The following is a 15,999-nucleotide window of genomic DNA, read 5'->3' as shown; positions in this document are numbered from 1 at the left end:
GCTTGCAATCAGCTGACGCTACAATACAATTCAGACGTTCACTAGATCGGTACAATTTAATTCCTCCATTTATATTCAGTGCTTTAGCTGCCTTTCCATTGGATGAAAGCCGTACTTAACATCCTCCTCCATCCCCAGCTCCACCTCTTAAATGGTAGCTTTGCGTTTAGGTTTCTCTACATCTGTCTTGTTGTTCTATGCTCTAAGACAACAATTGACTACAATCTTCAACGTTTTATTGCGCCTTGTTCTTGAATTACAAACTGATGTACAGTATTTTATTTTTTTTAAAGTGTACATTTAATCTATTATGCAATGAAAGACTGTAATATGTTGCACTGTCAGAATGTTTTTTAAAAATTATACAATATTGTAATATGTCTGCTGGATCTGTTCTATTACCCCTGTTTTTTTTATTATTATTATTATTTGCTGCACTCACTGCTCTATCCATGCATGGATGCATGGACAGGTGGAGAGTTTGCCCAGAACAGAACCATACCACCAACACCAACACCAACACCAACAGATGCTTCATAACCAAGTCACTCTTTCAAGTATTCAAGTCTATTCATTTGACGTAAGTATTCCTGACTGAAATCTTCGTATGCTGTGGTTGAGAGGCCGTGAGACACCCACCACAACTTTAGTTTGCAGGGGTTGTGAGTGTAGAGTGCACAGTTTTGACAGAAATCTGTTTCCTGTTGAAAGTACATTTCACTGATTTGAGTGTTGAAATGGTTCATAGAGTGATTACAAAGAATTTGTACTTCACGGGTCAATGTTTTTTAATTCATCATACAAATAATTAGAAGAGTAGGCATGTTTCCATTCTCTTCTAAGAACATAGAGTCAACAATAGAAAACAATAAAAGTAACAGAATAGGAAGTTGGTAGGTAATGGTGTTTCTAAGCTCATGGTTTGAACAGACATCTACAACTGGGACAGAAATCATTAAGCAGCTAACACAATTTTTATGCATTTTGTTATTGCTTTACTTACTAAAGTGCTGAATGAGCTAATATTCATTTGTTTAAGAACTGAAAAATGTTAGACAAAGAAAACTCCAATTTCATGCTTTCTCCAGATAGTTTTACTGTAAGTGGATTTTACAAAATATACCACGATAACTTCATTTTCATCCCATTATGACACTTATTTAGGCATTTATTTAGAACAGGAAGTGGCTCTTACATGCTCTTGCAACATGCACTTGTTTTATACATTTATTCAAAGTTTAAAGACAAACGGTTCAAGATTCACTTCCCAATATATTATCTTCAAAATTAGCACTTCCTTTGCATTCGCATTTTCATTACAGAAGCACAGATAACAGTGATTGTAAGAAACACCATAATATTTATGCTTAAGAGCAGAAAGCTGATCCAGGTAAGGGATGACTTTGATCCATCAAAATCAGCTGAAACAAGTAAAAGAAACACAATTTACTCAAAGAACATTTTTCTCACACTCTGATTCCAGTGTCTTCAAAAGCTTAATTGTGGACTAAATCTGTTGGTAAGATGTTTTTATTTTATTTTTTATTTTTTTATTGATTGAAAAGTCTTACTCCATTTCATATTTCAGAATAAGCATTGAGAAAGAGTATGTACCTGTTTCCACATCAGTGCTCACAGTCTGTTTATTTTGTGTCACATCTGTAGCATAATAAAAATATTTTGTATAAACTTGTGATGTTTCTCTAAAACTAATGTAAATGTTGACTATATATATATATAATATTTTAAATGTAACAATTAAGTGTAATTCAATTAAAAATATTGCTCTTACAAGAACAATAAACACTAAATGCAAGGTGACATAAGACCTAATGCAAACGACAACGTACCCTGTACTTCAGTTTTGTATGAAATTTGAAGAGTAAATCCATCACCCATGTTCCGAGTAAAAATTCCATTCACATCGCAATCTGCGATACATCGTAGATTGTCAGCGTCAAATATGGAAAGGTTTCTCATTGTTAGTGAGATGAATGTTTCATTGAATGAGTATAGTCTGATACGTCGTTCATATTTCTTCATATGCAAAATATCTTCTGTTTCATCATCATTTGAATTTAGAATAACCCACATGAATATGCACTTCTCAACTCTCTCTTGATCAGAATCTACTTTGCAGTAAATAACTGCATTATCCCCTACTCGATAGAGGTCCTGAATGCTGCTTTCAAGTACCCACACTCTGCTAGAGCCAGGAAAGATGAGAGCTAAACACACAAATGCACACAAGATTATTGTTGTTGTTACCGTTGTTTGTTTGTTTTTATTTTTGTTTACGCACATTACCAGAACAAAGCAGAAGAAAGCAAAAAGCATAAAATGTGATTTAATCATAAAATGTGATTTACTTCCAAATCAACTTACCCAAAAGACAAAGTAGAACAAAAGCACTGAGTTTCCTTTGTTTGTTCATGATCATTGTCTGACAGTCCTTGCACAAATGTTCTTATTTCCTGTACTCAAAACAATACATTGAGACTGAAATGAGGCCAAATAACCACTGTCACACCACTGAGCCACACTTATGCTGTTGTCTTCCCTTTCCAAACTTAAATGACAAAGGCACAGTCATAAATAGTTATTACCACAATAATAGACTTTAAAAATAAAAGGTTAAAAAAGTGAAAATGTATGTAGACTCTGTAATCATAATTTCTGTCCACCCAGTAGTAAATGGAGCTTATTTCAAAGACACAACTCAGATTACAAAGCAGAATAGCCTATACTGTTCTGCTCGTTAAGACAGGTTACTTGCTACCGCTTGCCTCAAATATTTTGGCCACTAATTTGGCAAACTTAGGCAAATGCAGTGATTAGTTCTTCAACCAAAAGCACTTATAGCAGGCAGTACCTTGTAAACATGACTTTGTTTCATACTGTTAAATACTGCTGCACACCAACTATTGGAAGTTGTATATAACCAGCTAATTAGATTAGAGTTTAAAAATAACAGTACATCTCTAAAATACACACCAGAGATGTATTTTTTTTTTTTCCTTTAAAAGGTTAAAAACTAAGTAGCCTATTAACAATGTATAAATACATTTTATTGTTCTGCAGGAACTTTACCATTCCAAGGTCAACTGGAACTTGATACATTTTTTAATACTGTAGTTAAATAGTTAGTTTAAACTTCATAGATCTGATGTTAATGACCACACCCGGTTAACAACCATGTTGTTTATTTACAAGCAGAATAGAGGGGACAGAGGCTAGTATACTTTTTTGCTCTAGTCAATATTTCGGTTACACTTTATTTTGATGGTCCCAAATGTATTTAACTGACTATAAGTGACTTATCAACTGACTTGCTATAGCTAGTAAACAGTGTTTCAACAAACATTCAGTAGACTTTCAGTAGCCTGTATATAGATCTTTATTAATGCCCTACATACATTTATCAACTGACTTGCTATAGCTAGTAAACAGTGTTTCAAAAAATATTCAGTAGACTTTCAGTAGCCTCTTTATTAATGACCTACTTACATTATTGTTGAGAACATCAGTTCATTAAAAGGACATTAATAAAGATCTATATACAGGCTACTGAAAATCTACTGAATGTTTGTTGAAACACTGTTTACTAGCTATAGGAAGCCAGTTGATAAGTCACTTATAGTCAGTTAAATATCTATTTGGGACCATCAAAATAAAGTTTTACCAATATTTCTCAGAGTAAGTTTATTTTTGAAAGTCAATTTCTATATTGGCACATACAGCAAACATTTCCATCACTGTTGCCCAGCAAACGATACGCACATAAACTCATTCACACTATTTTGGGTAAATTGTCACAATGGAAACCCGCCATTAAATATGAATCTTAAATCAGGATTTGGGATAAAGCACCTCAATATTAGACACAGCAATGAAATCCCAGATCACAAACTAAAAGTATACACAAATGAAATTAACAAACAGTGCACACCACGTGCTCACCATGTGCCTACCTCGTTTGTAAATTACTACTGATGAACTTGAAAAATACCAAATTACGTGTTTTTTCAATTAACTAATTGTTAAAAAATCGAATATTAAATACAATTGATTGAAATATAATTTTAGACAAATAATTGGATTCATTCTGAAATACATTTTTGATAAAATAGGTAAATTAATGTCTCCAGTCAAAAAATTCATTCTTCTCAACAGCAGACTTAAAACTGAAAAGTCAATGGCACACATTAAATTTGATGTGCTTGATTTCACCCTCAGGTGTCCCTATAACCATATATGTACCACCCATTGTATGGTAGACACAGCACTATTGTAACACTTTTTTCTTTATTGCAAAAATACTGACCAGAATAAACATGCCATTTTTTTACATGATGCCTTTATCTGTCTACCAACAAAATAAATCCCAAAACATGCATACATTGTTCCTATTTTCCACATGTAGTATACAAAGACAAGCAGCACTTTTGTTACAACGGTCCCCATGCCCGGTACTTTTATAACACTACCCCGGGACAAGACTTATGTTGTAACACTTATTTTTAATGTGCTAAATAAGTCATTAGGCCTAACTTAAGTGGAATATACTGACACATTTTATCCCCTGTGATTGTTTTCAAATATTTCTAATGTTTGCATACATATCAGTTCTCACACATAGAAATACTCTTAGTTTTTCCCAACCCTGATACGAGGCTTCCTGTAACATGTATACACATGCAAACAAAACAAAAATACACATTTACAATCATACTTTTGCACTAAATCTACTATAATTTCCAATGCATAATGTTCTATAATCTATCTATCTATAATACCTATGTATAATACAGTATATATACAGTATTTATATATACTGATAGGCAATCAACCCCCCCATTTTAGGTAGCTTGAATGGTGTCCCTTAACGTGCGGGGATTTTTTTTTTTTTTTTGTCACCTGGCCTGCTTGTAATTAACTTGATCACATTACAATATATCAGACCACGCAACCACGCCCATGCCTGATCACCTACAGTAGTGAATGGTGTGTGTACACTCACAAGGGAATGTGGACCTGGGCTGTGCTGCTGTTTTGTGTGTTTTTATTTTGGTCTTTTTGGTTTTGTTTGTTCTTGTTCTCTGGATTTATTCTGTGTTTCTTGTAGTTAAGGTGATCTGTCATTGAGTTTCCAAAATTGTCTAACTGTTGTTGATGCAGTTAAGTATTTATATGGAGTTAAATTGAGGTGTAAATTGGGTGTTCTCACTGACTCTTGTTAAATATTATTAATAAAAATAAACTATTTTTAATGTGCAAAGCTGTTTCCATCATCACTAGGTATAACGAACCTGTGTCCGTAAGAGGTTTTCCTCTTAGTTGAGTAATTGGGTAAGAGTCCCAAGTTGGCGTAGTTGGCTACATACAAAGTCATTTAAGTCTGCCCTTTCAAAGTCCCAGATGCCCTCTGCCATATATATACATGTATGTGTGTGTGTGTGTGTGTGACAAGAATGTGGTTACTGCCGCTTTAAAGGGGGCGGGTAGTGTAACAAGAGCAACAACTTTGAAAGTCTCGCGAGTCATACTAACTTTACGTTTGATCTCGCTCACCCGTGGTGGTGAATTGAAAGAGCTGTTTAGGTGCCTGGCTGTTATAATTTACTAAAACGGGTGTGCTGGTGATGACTACTTTATTTCCTGTGTGATAGTGTCGCTGAACTCTGCTAGCCAGTTCTACCTTTAATCCTGGTTGATGAGGCAGACAATTTGCACAACCCTTTGTGTAGCTTCAACTGTACAGTTAAAGTGTTTGATCAAGTTGCTGTCTAGGGCAGCCACTGTTTCTTCCTACCTTGAAATTTACTTTATACATGTATGTTATGCTAGTTTGTATAAACGTATGACCCTTTATGTAAAAGTGGGAGGTAAATATCCTCTGTGAGGTAGCCCCTCTGCGGTACAGGAGGTAAAATTGTGGAGTTTATCGGGGCATTGCACAGAGTTTACTTTTGTTTGTCTAGATTGTGTTAATTTTTCTTTTTGTGCTGAATTTTCCTTTTATTTTTTTATGATTATATACATGAATTGTGTTGCGGTTGTGATTTGGATTTGGTTATTTTATTAATGTGAATTTGTTTTGAAGCTGTCCTTGCCCCTGATATCAATATTAGAACAATTTAGAACATATCTCCCTATTTGACCCTGAACTAGCTCAGGTAGGTTAACAGCAATACCTCTTGTTGGATCATTGGGGTGTTGAATTGTGTTTTATTATGTCAAATAATTTTTTTTTACTATTTTTGTTCTCTGGCTTTAAATCCATTCATTTGAGCTGCCTGTGTGGGGAAAACTTTAGATCTGGGCTCTCCTACCAGTAAAAAAGGAGTGGCATAGTTGTACTTGTTTGATGTGTTAAGTTTGGGATAAAGGAAAAAATATATATAGACACATAAAGGGAACTTGTATATGACACAGGTCTCTCACACACACACTATATACATATGTATGTATATATAAAAACACAGTCACTGTGTGTGATTGCTTATGAGCAGCAACTTGCTACAAATAAGTACATTGTTTGGTCCCCCAAAAAAACGGGGCCACATGGCGAAACAGAAGCACCTAAGGCAGTTTACACAAAATTTTAGCACTGATTTTACACTCACCGACAGTTAGAGGAGATCAGCGACAAAAGCCTGAAATCAGAGCTCACTCACGTGAGCGACGATTGCCATGTATGAATTTTAAAAGACGTGATCTGAGAGACGCGCCAATGCGTCACAGATACCCGAGAGATATTTTGCAGGTTAAATATCTAGACCTGTCTGCAACTCCAAGTCCTGCAGTGTGAAATGTGTTTTGACTGGAAATGACATCAGCGATAACCTACAGCCAACGAGAGAGCAAGATACAGCCTTATAATGCATCTATTTGTATGGTGAGCACAATAATATAGTTTCTATCAGAATAAATTGGTTTAAATAGAGTTTCTATCAAAATAGCATTAGGGTTAGGTTTAAACTTTTCAATTATTTGAAACAAAAACAAAGCACAAACATGTCCTTGTCGAGCCACAACACCAGCAGGCAGCTGCTTCATTGCAAAATTATTTACCTCCAACTCTCTCTGCAGAACAGACAATCCTGTATTAATAAATTAATATGGTGGCACAAATATATTTGTCTACAAAACTCATTTCAAACATTTAAGCATATGCCTTCAGATCAAAAGACTTTTAAAATCATGGGAATCATTTCAGTCAAGTGTTTCACAGAGAGAGATTATATATATATATATATATTTTATTTTTTTAATTATTATTCTTTTTTGTCTGGCTTATCTAAGCTATCTGACTGAATAAAAGCTAAGGAAACTCTAGAAAAACCATTGCCAACCATGTTTCTTATGCTGCAGATACAGTTGTAACACCATTACATCTGTCCCCTGCTGATCACATTGCATGCTTAACTTACATCCTAAAATGTCCCACTATGTTAATTTTGTGTAGACAAATCAACAAATTCCAACAAGAAACGTTTCCTTTCATGGTGATTCAGGAATAATTTATTCTCAGAAAAAAAGAAATTTAAAAATTTACACCCTAAACAGATGTTTTCTAATAATTTCTCATCAATATGGACTATGTTCTTCAACTTTCCCTCACAGAGAGAGAATACTAATGTGAATGTGCAAACTGATAATGACCGTTCAAACTTGCCTTAGAAGGGAAATATGCACAGTGTTAACTGTAGTACTCTGTTTTCATTAGGAAGTCAAACATGTATGGGAATTAAACATACAATTAACTATTTTGATGAAATTCATAATTATTATTTGTATTCTTCATTTTTTGTTACAATAGTGTGATTTTATTGTGTTCATGTGTTTGTTTATTGGACTTTTAGTTTGGAATTTAAAAACTATATTACAGTTTAGGACAACATACAGGCTACTGCAAAATCATTGCTTGAGAAAAGCAAGCATTTGTGTAACTGGACATTTGTTTCACAACATTTAGTAAGTCGGTCTTTCCACCGAGAACACACTACAACTTTTGAATTCCGAAAATAACTTATTTGTGAATTCATGATTTTTCTTCTATAATAATCGAATACTACATCTGGGATGGCATGAGGGTGAGTAAATTATTACATTTTTTGGTAAACTATTCCTTTAAGCACTCAAAACAGGACTGACAACCATATTCTGCTGCTGTGTGAACATGGCTACACCAGTAAATAAATGCAGTTGTCAATCCCAAACAATGAGCACGTTTACATGCATAGCAAAATGCAGATTACTCCCTAAAATCATATTATTAAAAAAAAAAAAAAAAAAAAAATCCAATTTGAAATAATCGCATTATTCTCTGCTTTTGATGTCAAACCGTGAAGAGGCATGCGTTCAACACGTGCACACATTGGATGAGCCAGTGAGGATGCTGGTTATCTGCCCTTGTTGGTCAGATTATTCTTATGCCATTTATGTCCGTACGCAGATAAAGGAACACCGTTTATTGCGTTTACGTGACCTTGTCTGCTTAATAAGCATACTCTGTGTAAGAACGTGCATATCAACAAGCTCACTGACTGTGTGAACATGGCAATAAGTATTCTAAAAGTATTCTGTATACGTTACTTTTAATATGCTTGTGGCAGGGCGGGCTGATCAAGCCTGAGAGGGATAAAGGCGACCTGAGATGGCAGTGCGACAGAGAGAGAGTTACGGGCAGCTGCCCGACACCTGTGTGTGTGTGTTGTTTGGTTTATTATTAAACTATCGTTTATTGTCAAGCCGGTTCTCGCTGCCTCCTTTCCATTGAACTGCGTTACACTGGGACCGAATCCCGGGAAGGAGGAGGGATGCACCATAGTAGAGTCCTCGCCACTACAATCCACCCCAACGGAGCAGCCGCGGCCATCCGCCGGGGGACGGAGGAGCCTGGCCGCCTGAGAGCGGAGGAACGGCCGCCGACCGCGAGGGGAGGAGGGGCTCCTAACCGACCACCTGGAGCAGTCAGGGCCGCTGCCAGGGGCAGAGGAGACCCCTAGCAGCCGCTGAAACGTGGCAGGGACTGAGACCACCAACCGCGAGTGGGGAGGGGCTCCTGGCTGACCGCCTGGCGGACTGCTACCAGGGGCGGAGGAGACAACTTCTCTTTTTAAATATTAGTGGTTTAATTATGTACCATCGCCGTTACGGCGTACAAGTACCGCATTTATTTTGTTGTTTCCCTCCCCTATCCAGGAAGGCGAGGATGACCTGCCGGCAGGGCACGCCCCCCCCCCCGGGAAAGGGGGGGTGGGGGATGTACGTCATGCCGAGGGCTCCCCAGCCTGAGAGAACGAGGGAGGAATGTGGCAGGGCAGAGGGTGGGGCCGGGTCGTGATTCTGCACACCCAGCCCCTAATCAGGCTGATCAATCCTGAGAGGGATAAAGGCAACCGGAGACAGCAGTGTGACAGAGAGTGTGTTACGGGCACCAGTGTGTGTGTGTGTTGTTTGGTTTAAGTTTATTATTAAACTATTATTTATATTGTCAAGCTGGTTCTCGCCTCCTCCTTTCCCTTTTACCTCATTACAGTGATGTATATGGATTACATTACTGAATACATTTTAGAAAGAGTATTTAATATTCTGCCTAATCCTATAAATATACGTAAATGTTTCTTAAATCAGCATCTACATGTATGGCAGCCATTCCATTCCAGTGTCTGTTGAATTCCTAGTAAGATATTAGATGCAGAAGGGTGAACAATTGCTGCAATATGACTTGAATCTAGAAAACCCAACCTTTTAATCCTGGAATTCCTCAACATCATAAATTAAAAGATTCTGCTTGACTAGGCACCAATAAGTCTAGCTGTAGCTCACATATGGCCAATAAAACTACCAAAAGGGACTTGTCCAGATAGCACATGACTTGAGAACTCCATGCTTCTGAGGAAAGAACTCCACATTTAACGGTTATTGCCTGACACTGCCATCAAGACCATCTCTGCAAAGAGATCCTAAGGGCAGAGGGCTGGAAATCCCGGGAAAGGCTTAAAACACACCTTCAATATAAACCAGTTTGCTACACTTAAACTAGACTCATCAGATCACGAGACATCGTGATCATTATTCTGCAAACAGAAGCTAAAAGGAACCCATGAACATCTCACACAAAGTATCATTTCTTATTTTACCCCCCTAAAATGTACTGAATGCATTTGGACCCAAAATGTACACAATACCTAGCCTTACTAGATAATTCTGAAAATTACTTTGACTGTGATTACTTCTATAACTGAAAAATTAATGATTATAGCAGTGATTTGTAATCACTTATAACTGACAAATCGATGATTATAAGCTTTAATCTTGTGTTATTCATGTAATTTTTTTTTTTTACTAAGAATGGTAACTATTCAGAATAAAACACTTCATGTTTACCATTGTTGAAATTCTTTCTGCATTTCAGGAATGTTTGTTAATTAATTTGATATATTTAGTTGTATCCAAGATATAACAGTTCATGATTAAAACATGCACTATTATGAGTGGGAAGTTTGTAAGAATCCTCCACACAAAGGATTGTAAATCAACTTTGAAAAGGACAGACCAGTCGACCATGTGACTCTGAAAAGCCACTTCTGATTGTCTCAGGACACCTTTGGGGTGCGGCCAATTTCAGCTCAGAAGTTTCCTACCAAGGAAGAAGGTGGTGGTCTCCTCTCTTCTTCGGCTCTCTTGCTCTTTACTTCCTCTGTAGCTCCTCATCCTCCGTGCTCTTGCCCTCGTGGCTTTCAGCCTCCATGCCATGTAGAGTCCAAGGAAACTTGGGACCTGAAGTCCCGAGGAAGCCTCTCACTCTCTGCTCTACGGGTCACACACATGTAATGGGAGTTGCGAGTCCTCCTTGCAGAGGGCCTCGCTTCAAATCCCGCCTCATCATCCATCGAGACAATAAATATCCATGATCATAACAGAGTCCAAGACACTGACGGAACAAACTTTCTACAAAGAGCCAAAAGAACCAAGCCATAGCAAGAAAAAGCAAGGAAAGGAAACACAACGACACGCAAGTACTTCTCCAGACCTTTGCTGAAAGTGCTGGTGTATTATTTAAACTTGGGTAATCCGTTTGTAAATTGACTTAGACTCAAAGGATAAATGGTTCTTAAGGCATTGTCAACAGACTCCATAAAGTAAATTCTCTGTATTGAACATTCTGTCACTTTACTCACCAACCTGTTTCATGTTTGTATGTGTCAGTTAGGTTATGTTTAGAATAGCAAAAGTTTGTTTGTATTCAAAGATTATCAAAACATACCAGTCAAATTCTCATCACTTGATTTTAAAAGAGCTTGCCTCAAAGCTATACCTAAAATATGTGATAATATTTTCAATAAGCCATGAGAATAATATTACTCCAATAAGTGAAATAATCAGTTCCCTTATTAAAGCTAATTCCTTACAATAGAAATTGTGAGCAGATACAATGAGACATTGTATTACGATTTTATTTGTCTGAATAAAATTCTCCACCATTAATCTAATTATTTGTCATTTATCTTTCTTTATAATGGTTGTCGACCGTGACTAATTCCATTATAAATTTCCTTACATAATAATGACGTAGAATAAGGACAGTTTCAAGTAATTCTTAACACATACATACTGTTCCTACATCCTGCTTGAATTTTTGAGCCAGGAGTGGCATAAAATCACCTAACTTAAAACATTAGTATTGTTTATAAATTAATGTAAAATTAATATATAGTGTTTTTGCATTATTCAAGGTCCGAAAACACTGCATCTTTTTTGTTATTTTGGCCAGTTGTCATTTTCTGCAACAAAAAAAAAAAGAAAAAGCAGTTTCTTTGTTGCCATTTTTGACCTAATATTGACCTTAAGACATGCCAGTCTATTGCATACCGTGGCAACTCAAACAAAAGTCTGGAATAATGTACATATTTTGCAGTTAAAAGTACCAATTTCCTTCCGAAATTCACCAAAGTGGCATTCAACTGAGTATCACAAAGTATAGTCAGGACATTACAGATTTAAAAAAAAAAAAAAAAACAGCATCATCATTATTTGAAAAAGTCATTTTTGATCAAATCTAGACAGGCCCCATTTCCAGCAGCCATCACTCCAACAACTTATCCTTGAATAATCATGCTAAATTGCTCATTTGGTACTAGAAGAGAAAAAAAAAAAAAAAAAAAGCTTGCCATTATTTCAAACGCAGTTTAAAGCTATTTGCTTTGTTAAATGAAGCTTAACATTGTTTTTGAGTTGCCACAGTATGCAATAGCCTGGCATGTCTTAAGGTCAATATTAGGTCAAAAATGGCAAAAAAGAAAGAGCTTTCTCTAGAAACTCATCAGTCAATCATTGTTTTGAGGAATGAAGTCTATACGATGCTTGAAATTGCCAAAAAACTGAATATTTCATACAAAAGGTGCACACTACAGTCTTCAAAGTCAAAGGACAACTGTCTCCAACAAGGACAGAAAAAGATGTGGAAGGCCAGATGTACAACAAAACAAGAAGATAAGTACATCAGAGTCTCTAGTTTGAGAAATAGTCTCACATGTCCTCAGCTGACAGCTTCATTGAATTCTACCCGCTCAACACCAGTTTCGTGTACAACAGTAAAGAGAAGACTCAGGGGTGCAGGCCTTATGGGAAGAATTGCAAATAAAAAGCCACTTTTGAAACAGAAAAAAACAAAAAAAAAGGTTAGAGTGGGCAAAGAAACACAGACATTGGACAACAGATAATTGGAAAAGAGTGTTATGGATCTTAACCCCATTGAGCTTTTGTGGGATCAGTTAGACTTTAAGGTGTGTGAGAAGTGCCCGACAAGACAGCCACATCTATGGCAAGTGCTACAGGAAGTTTGGGGTAAAATGTCACCCGAGTATCTGGACAAACTGACAGCTAGAATGTCAAGGATCTGCAAAGCTGTCATTGCTGCATGTGGAGGATTTTTTGATGAGAACTCTTTGAAGAGTTTAAGAAGTTCTGAACATTTTTTTCAAATTGTAATAGTAATTTTTCATGTTATTAATGTCCTGACTATTCATTGTGATCAGTTGAATGCCACTTCGGTGAATAAAAGTACCAATTTCTTTCCATAAGAACAAAATCTGTACATTATTCCAAACTTCTGGCCACCAGTATAATATATATATATATATATATATACACACACACACACACACACACACATACACACACTCTATATAATAATAGACCTTACCTTATTCACAGTAGAGCCATCTTTTTTTCTTTTTTTTAACAGGAATGAAAACAAAAGGGCTTCAGGATCCTCAGTCCTGGGAGGAGTTTTCCATAGCATCAGGTAACTGACACAGCGTCCAAGTAACTAACTTGAAGGGAAGAATGTCTTTTGCTATACAGGGAATACTATTCTACGTTTTTAAGTTGGTTTGACATCTTTAAGTCAAATGGTCAAAGAGTTTAGATTTATTTTGATCTAAAATTCTATATAAAATGTACCAAAGGTGAACTCCCAAAAAGAAGCCATGTGTTTTGCAGAGATTATATTCTGAGTTTACTGAAGCAGGTTTGTCAACTTTTGATTAAATGGTCTATTAAATAGTATACCATCTACAATGATGGACTTGGGTAATCAGTCTGGTGCAACTTCACCTACAGACAAGGTGCATGGAGATGAAGCAGAATTGAAGAGGACAAATCCAGCAACACTTGTTGAAAAGAGAAATAAAAAAAAATAAATAGTCACATTTCAGCACACAAGCCTTCATCAGGGTTTACAAAAGTTAAGCACTTAACTTTGTAAACCCTGATACCCAAGGACAGTTAAACTGCAATGCACCTCACTGATCTCTGCCTACATCACCTTGGTCTAATGATGGACTAAACTCTTAAAATGGAATACAAAGACAAACAATTAATTGACAACAAAACCCTTCATCAGCCAATTAAGAAAGGACAATGCATCTATGTGAACTTCTGCAGTTAATCCAGGATGGATTTAAAAGACATTATAGTCATTAATCTTATAGTTCATACAAAATCTTGTTTAAACACTGGACCTTGTTTCATCCCATCCCAGTCTAGGGTTGGGGAGTAGTAACAATTAAGAAGGTTTGGGGTTCCCCTTCTCCCATCCCAGCACTCAATGATCAGTCAAGTTTAAAATCCAAAACAAAAGTATTTAATCAAAACAAGTCAAAAAGGCTCTAGGAGGGGGCAAAGGCCAAAATAACAAATAAAACTTAAATATCTGTTGGGGAAACAAAACTACTTTACCTAACAAAGAAAAAGTGCAAACAACCAACCAGCTAACCAGCTAAAACACAGGAGAAAAGATAAACAGTTACCACACCACAAACAACTATCTGGAATGAGGAAATTCCATTGCAGTAAAGATCTGCTTGGGATTTATCCCGTTTCCCTCTCCTCACCAACCAATTCAGACAGGGGAGTGATTGGTAATCATCATTGCAAACACCCGATGTTAATCACCCTGCAAGGAGGATGGAGGAAGGAAGAGATAGAGAGAGAGAGAGAGAGAGAGAGAGAGAGAGAGAGAGAGAAACAAACAGGAAAACCACAACACAAAGTGGACAAAATCTCCAATTGCAATAAGGCCAATGCCATACATCTATAGATGTAATTGAACAAATAAGCTGACAAAGAAAGGAACCAACAAATACGTCCTGGGACATAACAACCTTAACACTTACTTAGTTTACTAATTTTAAACCATGACTTTCACTGCACATAAATAACTAATATTGGCGTTATATTCATGTTGTTGTTTAGCCAGAGGGGAACTGGCCCCACAGTGAGCCTGGTTTCTCTAAAGGTTACTTTTCTCCATTAACCAACATCCACATGAAGTTTTGTATTCCTTGCCACAGTCACCTCCGGCTTGCTCACTGTGGTTTCAAATACAATTATTATTTAATTATTTAAGACAAAATTTACAATCATATTTAATTAAACTACACAATGATCACTCTTGAAGACTTTATAGATATGAAAGTTTTTTGTTAATGCATGATTTTCTGTTGTGAAAAGCACTATACAAATAAAAATTACTTGACTTAATAGATTTATGTAGATAATATATATATATATATATATATATATATATATATATATATATATATATATAAGTACTAAATGTAATGTTTACTAAATTTAAACTCCCAAAAAGAAGACTTTTTGTGAATTCTAAAATGTATCAAGTTTAAACACCCCAAAAGAAGGTTTGTGCTGTTTAAGGAATACTATTCTTAGGTTTTCGAAGTTGGTTTGACATCTTTAGGTCAAACTGTCAAAGAGTTTCATAAATTTATATAGATAAAAATTCTATATAAAAATACCAATTACAAACTCTCCAAAAGAAGCCTTGTGCTATGTAGGGAACAACAATCATTCTGAGATATTTGAAATTGGTTTGACATCTTTACCTCAAACAGTCAAAGAGTTTAATATATTTATTTGGATAAAACATTTTCTATATAAAATAACAAATTTAAACTCCCAAAAACAAGGCTTGTGCTATGTAGGGAATAATATTCTGAGTTTTTTGCAGATGGGTTGACATCTTTGGATCAAATGGTCATAGAGTTTTATAGAATTGGAACAAAATGTATGCAACATTTTTTATAAAACATATAAAATGTATATTACCCAAACTGAGTAAAAGGAATATTTTTCTGAGTATTTTATAATTGGTGTGATGTTATAACTTCAAATAGTTTAATAGATTTATAGAGCTATTTAAATTGGTATGAATTTTAATTTTGAAAACGTTTTGACATTTAAGCCTTGTGATATACTAAGGACATCTGTTAATATGTATCTCAGTTGTTCTGGCTTCTTGATAAGAACAATGCAGAGAATTAAATGGGTTTTATTTCGAATATCAAACAGATGTCAAACATAAAACCAACTTTACCGCACACCTTGACCTGACGTGCTTTACGTAGGCCTACCTGAAAGTAAAAGTGAAATGAACAAGCAGATCCTGCCTCTACCCAGTCCCAG

The 15,999-nt window shown here is 35.9% G+C and overlaps 1 protein-coding gene across 1 annotated transcript; it reads right to left on the bottom strand.

The window, feature by feature from the left end:
- Positions 1-623: 623 nt before the first annotated feature.
- On the bottom strand, positions 624-2,467 carry LOC127429862 (uncharacterized). Its single transcript, XM_051679170.1, has 4 exons — positions 2,386-2,467; positions 1,851-2,228; positions 1,615-1,659; positions 624-1,421 (listed from the first exon to the last, which is right to left on the bottom strand). Exons 1-4 carry the CDS (start codon positions 2,438-2,440, stop codon positions 1,288-1,290), a joined length of 612 nt encoding a protein of 203 aa, XP_051535130.1. The 5' UTR covers positions 2,441-2,467; the 3' UTR covers positions 624-1,287.
- Between the last annotated feature and the right edge of the window lie 13,532 nt (positions 2,468-15,999).

This window comes from Myxocyprinus asiaticus, chromosome 39, assembly GCF_019703515.2.
Source record: "Myxocyprinus asiaticus isolate MX2 ecotype Aquarium Trade chromosome 39, UBuf_Myxa_2, whole genome shotgun sequence".
Taxonomy (NCBI): Eukaryota; Metazoa; Chordata; class Actinopteri; order Cypriniformes; family Catostomidae; genus Myxocyprinus; species Myxocyprinus asiaticus.
The sequence above is the reverse complement of the archived record's forward strand: the minus strand, read 5'-3'. Positions and strand labels throughout refer to the sequence as shown.